The 6,643-nt window shown below is 31.2% G+C and overlaps 1 protein-coding gene across 1 annotated transcript; it reads right to left on the bottom strand.

Moving 5' to 3' along the window:
* Nucleotides 1–859: 859 nt before the first annotated feature.
* LOC111877484 (outer envelope protein 80, chloroplastic) lies at nt 860–6,280 on the bottom strand. The gene is made up of 16 exons (XM_023873999.3): nt 5,519–6,280; nt 5,299–5,392; nt 5,128–5,210; nt 4,926–5,020; nt 4,759–4,828; nt 4,553–4,646; nt 4,374–4,455; nt 4,228–4,263; nt 3,983–4,136; nt 3,770–3,910; nt 2,773–2,843; nt 2,608–2,686; nt 2,405–2,520; nt 1,489–1,636; nt 1,352–1,421; nt 860–1,264 (listed from the first exon to the last, which is right to left on the bottom strand). The coding sequence occupies exons 1-16, from the start codon at nt 6,119–6,121 to the stop codon at nt 1,110–1,112; spliced, it is 2,091 nt and encodes a 696-aa protein (XP_023729767.1). The 5' UTR covers nt 6,122–6,280; the 3' UTR covers nt 860–1,109.
* Nucleotides 6,281–6,643: the final 363 nt, after the last annotated feature.

The following is a 6,643-nucleotide window of genomic DNA, read 5'->3' as shown; positions in this document are numbered from 1 at the left end:
GTTTTCTTAAAGTAACATTTCTTTGTCTTATCTGATGAACTCTAAAATTCCTCAAAATTCAAAGAAAATCATACAAAAATCCTCATTAATTCATCTCCCCCACTTTCCTTAAAATATAGAAATAGTGCTTTATATATATATATATATATATATATATATATATATATATATATATATATATATATATATATATATATATATATATATATATATATATATATAAAGTATTTTTATTCAGCCAAATTTGTATAAGCATATTCAGCCAAATTGGGATATTTTCTCTTTCAAAATGCTCTTAAAAACCATTTTTAATATAACCATTGATTTTACATATCCCTATGAGCCAAATTGGCATATTTTCTCTTTCAAAATGCTCTTAAAAACAATTTTTAATATAACCATTGATTTTACATATCCCTATGAGCTCCTCGTTGTTAGATTGGTGCCTCGTTGAAGCATTTTTTTAAAATCTTTTTTAATATAATTGTTTCCACATGTTATTCTATTCTTAAATCTACACGGTTCAAGTCACTTATAGCCAAAAACCGTTAGTAACATTCTATTTATATCTTTTTCTTATTTTAACACCAAATTAATTTTTCAAAATCCCTCATAGAACTTCAAATTTGTTTTTAAAGTTTTTAAATAATTTGGCATCGTATAACTGCAACTTCACTGGATAAACGTTTATACATTTCTTTTTCTTTTTTCTATATTCATTATGATGATCATACATAAAACCAATTTTGTAGCAAATAGAGATCTCCCAAGGGATTAGAATTGTTTTTTTTTAATTAAATGAAAGTGACTTAAATGTATTGTTAATTAAATATCGAATACCGAATTCAAACCACTACCATAACCAAAACGCATATTTCCAATAAACTTAAAAGACACTAAATACATCGTTCTTCGAAGCCTTGAACAAATCAAGAATTCAAGATCACAAGCACATGTGCAAGAGATCTAAACTCACGTGTGCCCACATAAAAAAGATTATTCTATTGTCACATTAAGTCCCTCGTTTCTAGACAACATATTTTTTTCCCACCATAAAGATAATATACTCAAAACTTTAAAAATTAAAAAATAAAATAAATAAAAAAAAGTCAATTTCGTTGACCAACTCCAAAGTGAAACCTCCCTGTTCCTTGATCATTAAAAGCATACTCAAGTCTAAGAGGGCCTAAAGGAGACGCTACACGCATTCCCACTCCATAACCATATCCACTTCCCGGCTTTAGCCTAGCCCCCGCAGGATCCCCTTTTAAAAATTAAAAATTAAAAATTAAAAAGAGATATTAAATATTTAAATTATTAATAGATTGAAAAAATAAAATAAAGGAATTACCAGGAACGGTTGGGCCTGAACCAAGATCAGTTCCGTAGTCGGCAAACATGGCTCCTTCTACGGGCCCCACCTGCCAGGTCGACGAAATACAATCAAGGGTAAAATAGGCATTTCAAACAAAAAAAAAAAAAACTTACCAAAGGGAAAGAAATCTCTCCACAACCAACAGCATAAGATCTCCCTGATCCAATTGCTCCTTCTTCATATCCTCTCACACTGTTTGTTCCACCAATGGGGAATGCTTCATGGGGAGGGAAATTTCCCACGACATGTCCACCAGATAGACTGTGTATTCATACAACATTTTAAAAAGACGAAAATACCCCTACTTTTTTCTTTTATCAAACAATATTAAGTATCCACATAGAAAAGGTTTTGCTTAGAAAATTACAGGGACTGTTTTTGAAAAAAGAAACATCATAGGGACCATTTTCGTAATTCATTTTCGACGTAAGGACAAAAGCTCACTTTTTAATATTTGTTATTAGACGGGGGCATTTATGTAATTTTTTAAACATATGAATCATTCCTGTAGATATAATTCTGCACAAGGACCTATTATGTAAATTACAAGGACCGTTATTGTAATTTATTTTCTACATAAGGACCAAGCATGTGAAATCTGCAAACATGAGAAAGTTAAAGGGATGAAAATGTCGGTGTTCAAAATTGAGGGGCTAAAAGTGGCACTTTACAAAGTGAGGGATGGAGAGTGGCATTCAAAAAAGTGGTGGAAAGTATAAACGTATGAAAGTTTAGGGATCAAATATGCCAAAATAAGAAGTTTTGTGGCTAAAGTCTAAAACAAATAGTTAAATTTTTAGATTATGTGGCCAAAGTCTAAAATAACAAAAATTTGGGGCAAAAATGTAAAACTCCAGAACTATGCACTGGCCAAAACTTAAAATAAAAACTTTAGTGGCAAAAATCTAAAAACCTAAAACTTAACTATTCATAAGTCATAACAACTTTTGTTTTAATATAATAATAATAATAATAATAATAATAATAATAATAATAAGTAGGTTGCTATTTCCTGTATATTATTATTACCTCAAATTAAGGGAAGCAGGGCCAATTGCAAGTCCTTTTCTTGCACGACCAGTAACCCTATTGAAAACCAGCCATTCTGACCAAACAGGAAGCCCTTGCTCCATGTTTACAACTAACTGAAAAAATTTAAAAGCTGTGAGGGCATTTTCGTAATTATAGAGAAAAAAAAATAGAAGTTTGTTATACTATATGATATGTGTTACCATTGAAGAACTAGGGTCACTTGAACCAGTGTAAACAGTTTCAAGCTTAGCAAGTACCATATCATCATGGATATTTCCACTACATTGAAAATAGTGAGGAGAAAATTGTCATTTTGTAAAGTTTTTGAAAGTAGGTTGACTAAATAGGAAAGAGGTGAAAATTACCTTGCGGTTAGTGGGCTGCTATGGTAGTCGCGTATCATTGGATTCCCTTTTTCATCACGAGCACCAGCACGCTGTTTTTAATGTCAAAAATTATTATTTATTATTTATATTTAAAAATATAAATAATGTTGGACAGAATTGTGGAATGATAGTAAGGTATTGTTTTAGTATGAAGGAATCAAAGATGGAATGGAATGGTTCATTCCATTGCGTAGTTTGTTTTGCTCGATAGAATGGAATGGATGATTCCTCAATGTGGTTTTGTTAATTTTCATTCTTAGTCATGGAGTTTTTTTTTTTTGTGATGGATGATAAATAGCACAATAGAAATATAAAACAACTTTTGATTTATGTAATTTTGAATTATACAAAAAGATTTGAATTTTTTTTGTTATTGTTGTAAAATCACGAAATGTATTGCTTTAATTATAAATTTGTGATGAAATGATAAATTGGATTTTAACGAATTTTTATTTATGTGTTTTTCAGTAACGCAATAAGATTCAGATTTTTTTAGTTATGTTATTTAAATTACAATGTTACTTTTTGTAAAATAATGAGAACATATTGTTTTTTATTTTAAAATATTTGGAATGATAAATAGCAATAGAACAATTGTTTACTTATGTATATTTTAATGATACAAAAAGATTTTTTTTTTAAATGTTACTGTTGTAAAATAACAGAAAATATTATTTTTTTTTATAACTTATTTCGGGTTTAATGACTTTCTATTATGTTCAACTTTCTTTTTGTAAATAAAACTTTGTTAATAATAATTAAAATAACATAAAATAGAGTTAAAACTTAAAACTATACATTCTATTTACATATAATATATTTACAAAAATCATTTCATTCCTACACAACAGTCAAACATGACCATGGAAAGTAATGACTCATTCCATTCCATTCCATCCAAACAAACAGAGGTAAAAAGGTTTCATCTTTTTTACTTTCAACATAACTTTTTTTAACTATTATAAATTTATAATACCTGAAAAATAAGCCCTGCTGTTCCACTCCATTTTGGTCTAAAAGGGCGACTATATTCAATGCCAGCTGTAATCCTTCCAATGGTTAGATTAGTGTTATTGGGTTGATTTCCATGAACAAGAGTTCCAGGGGTTCTTGAATTCTGAAACACAAACACCCATAAATAAAAATCTAATCTTTTTTACAAAATTAAATTCAAATTTCAAAAGGGTACCTGAACCATTATTGTTCTTGATGTCCTTTTATCATCTCCTTCAATCCAAGGATCCGTGTAGTTGATCCTAAAGATCGAGTCAATTTGTCCCCTTTCAAGGGAAAGATTTATCTTTTGATTCCTCCCAAATAGATTTCGATGATAAAGTGCACAACTTTAATTCAAAAAAAAAAAAATTATACAAACAAAAGTCAAAACCATGTAAAAAACAATTAAAAGTATAATCTTTGACATTATATTATTACCTTCCAATAAGTCCTGCTAAAGGGCCACTTGTGATTCTACAAATGAAAGAACTCATAAGTAAAACTACTATAAATCAACAAATATACATCAAAATGACAAAATCTTTTTTTATAAAAAAATAATAATAATAATAATAATAACATACCCACTTGAAATTCCACCACCAGCTGAAATGCCTCCACTTACACGTTCAACTGCATTAATAGTGAGGTCCACCTTCCCTGAATCTGTAGAAAATTGCAACATCTTTGATTTATAAAAAAAGACTTTATTCTATTTTCTGAATCTTGATTATATGAATTGGAATGTCATCAGTTATATTACCTCCAGCAGGTTGTGGAACAATACTAACATCTTCCATAATTCCCATAGCTAACAATGTGTCTACATCTCGTTTTGCTTGAAGCATACTATATACCTGATAATAGCATTTCACGTTTCATATTTGATATTGCATCTTCATTTTTAACAAATTTTAATAAAAGAAAAAAGGTAATTGTTGATAGAATGCTACATGTTGTTTAAAATACCTGCCCCTTTTTGGTATTAAGTTGCCTAAGAATCGTCTCAGGCCTTGTCTTACCTGTAGTTGGCTCACCACTGAATTTTAAAACCAACAAATAGATGATAATGTTAAAAATCAAAATATTTTCAGAATTAAAGAATTATATAATTAGAAAAGTAAAGATCTTCTTACGTTCTACGGAGAAAACGTACGGATATATTGTTGACCTCTGCTTCTGAAACTTGTAACCTAATAATTCCTCCAGAGAGAATCTCAATTCCTGAAACCTGATCATTTCAATTTCATCATAATAAACACTGTTATATAACATTTTTGGATATCAATTAGCAAATATGTTGTTTAAGAGAAAATGGTAATGAAGTCGGATGCTAACCAAACCAAAAAGGCCACGCTCCATATACCACCCGTTAATGGAGTTTATAACATGGTCTAATTGTCGTATGTTTACAATTTTTCCTGCATAACTTAACAAAATATCAGTTAAATATAGTAGTAACTTAACTTTATGGAGAATTCATTCATTCATAAGATGAAAGATACATACCATATCCATCACGAAATTTATCTTCTACAAATTTTGTTGGCAAAACATTGGCTCCTTCACAAACCAGGCCTTGGAAATCTTGGTTTGGTTCTACCTTATGCCAAAAGATACTGGTGTAAATAACACCATACTAGTGTATAGAACTATAGATATGTCTTACATACTTAAAAGTTATTAATTACATAGAATTAGAACCCAAAGTATGAGTTTTTAAGCATACCTGGAACACCAAACGGATGCCATCACGAGTATCTACTGCTACAGGCATGCAAGAAGAGAAATACCCGCTTCCGATGATCCTGTGCACATCTTCCTGAACTTCGCGTGTAGTTAAAGCTGAATTAGGTCGACATGTTTTCAATGCCGCTATGGCTTCTGCCTCCAAATCTTTCCTTTCAAGCTCCTCTCCGTCCTTATTTCTCACCAAAACCTCACTGATTAGCACACGCTCGTCGTCATGTCGGCTCACTGAATGACTCTTACTCGATTGAGTTACTTCACCGCCCTCCTCGTCGACCCGGGCCAACGCCAATGAAGCCGAGCAGAGTAGCGGTGGTTTTTTGGAGTGAAAAGGGTTTGAGGGTTTTGGAGGTTTCTGAGTACTCGGTTGGAATTTGCTGATGGAAGAAGATATGAATTGAGTGAGTGAGTGTTTGGAATTGTTAAGAATTGAAGAAATTGAAAGATGGAGGTCGGCGAAGAGAGGAAGTGAGCGGCGGTGATGGTGATGGTGATGGTGTTGATGCCGGTGGTGGTGAATAGGGACAAAAGGAGGGATTTTAATGGAGGACGACCTGAATTGAATGGATTTGTTTTCCGGCATTGTTTGAATCGGCAGTGCTATGATGCTCGCTAACCTCCGGAAAACCCCTAATGAAAGTCAGGTCGATGGTGGCATTTTCTAGGGTTTTGGTTGATTACTGAAATTTTGGGGATGCAGTTTTCCTAGCGATACTGAAAGCTGTCCTGTTTGATGCTTTAGCATCGCCTAACAAAATAATTATTATTTAAAAATTTTAAATTAGTAAATAAGTTTTTATTTTTATTTATTTATTTTTACCACACCAGTTGGTTTGAAGCCGGAAAAAGAACCACGCCCTAGAACTAAGGGTGTTAATAAAAACCGGTATCCGAAGAGATAATCCATAAAATTTGAATCCAAAATTATCTAGAATTTCGGATATCGGAATTTTGGATATCGTGACTTTAGGATTTGGATACGGATAGTCACTTTATATATTTTTGGATATTTCGGATATCCGGTATCCGAAATTATGATTTTTTATATTTTATCTTACTTGAATATATAAACTTGGAATAAGTTAAAAATATATGATTTTTAATT

The sequence above is a fragment of the Lactuca sativa genome, chromosome 6 (assembly GCF_002870075.4).
Source record: "Lactuca sativa cultivar Salinas chromosome 6, Lsat_Salinas_v11, whole genome shotgun sequence".
Classification (NCBI taxonomy): Eukaryota; Viridiplantae; Streptophyta; class Magnoliopsida; order Asterales; family Asteraceae; genus Lactuca; species Lactuca sativa.
Note: the sequence above shows the minus strand (reverse complement) of the source record. Positions and strands in the feature narration are given on the sequence as shown.

Excerpts from the sequence above, each read along its gene's own strand:
- LOC111877484 (XM_023873999.3), bottom strand. The coding sequence starts at position 6,121 with ATGCCGGAAAACAAATCCATTCAATTCAGGTCGTCCTCCATTAAAATC. Across the intron at positions 4,829-4,925 it reads GTACGTTTTCTCCGTAGAAC|TGGTGAGCCAACTACAGGTA; the intron begins GTAAGAAGATCT and ends TTTAAAATTCAG. Across the intron at positions 4,264-4,373 it reads GGTGGTGGAATTTCAAGTGG|AATCACAAGTGGCCCTTTAG; the intron begins GTATGTTATTAT and ends TTTCATTTGTAG.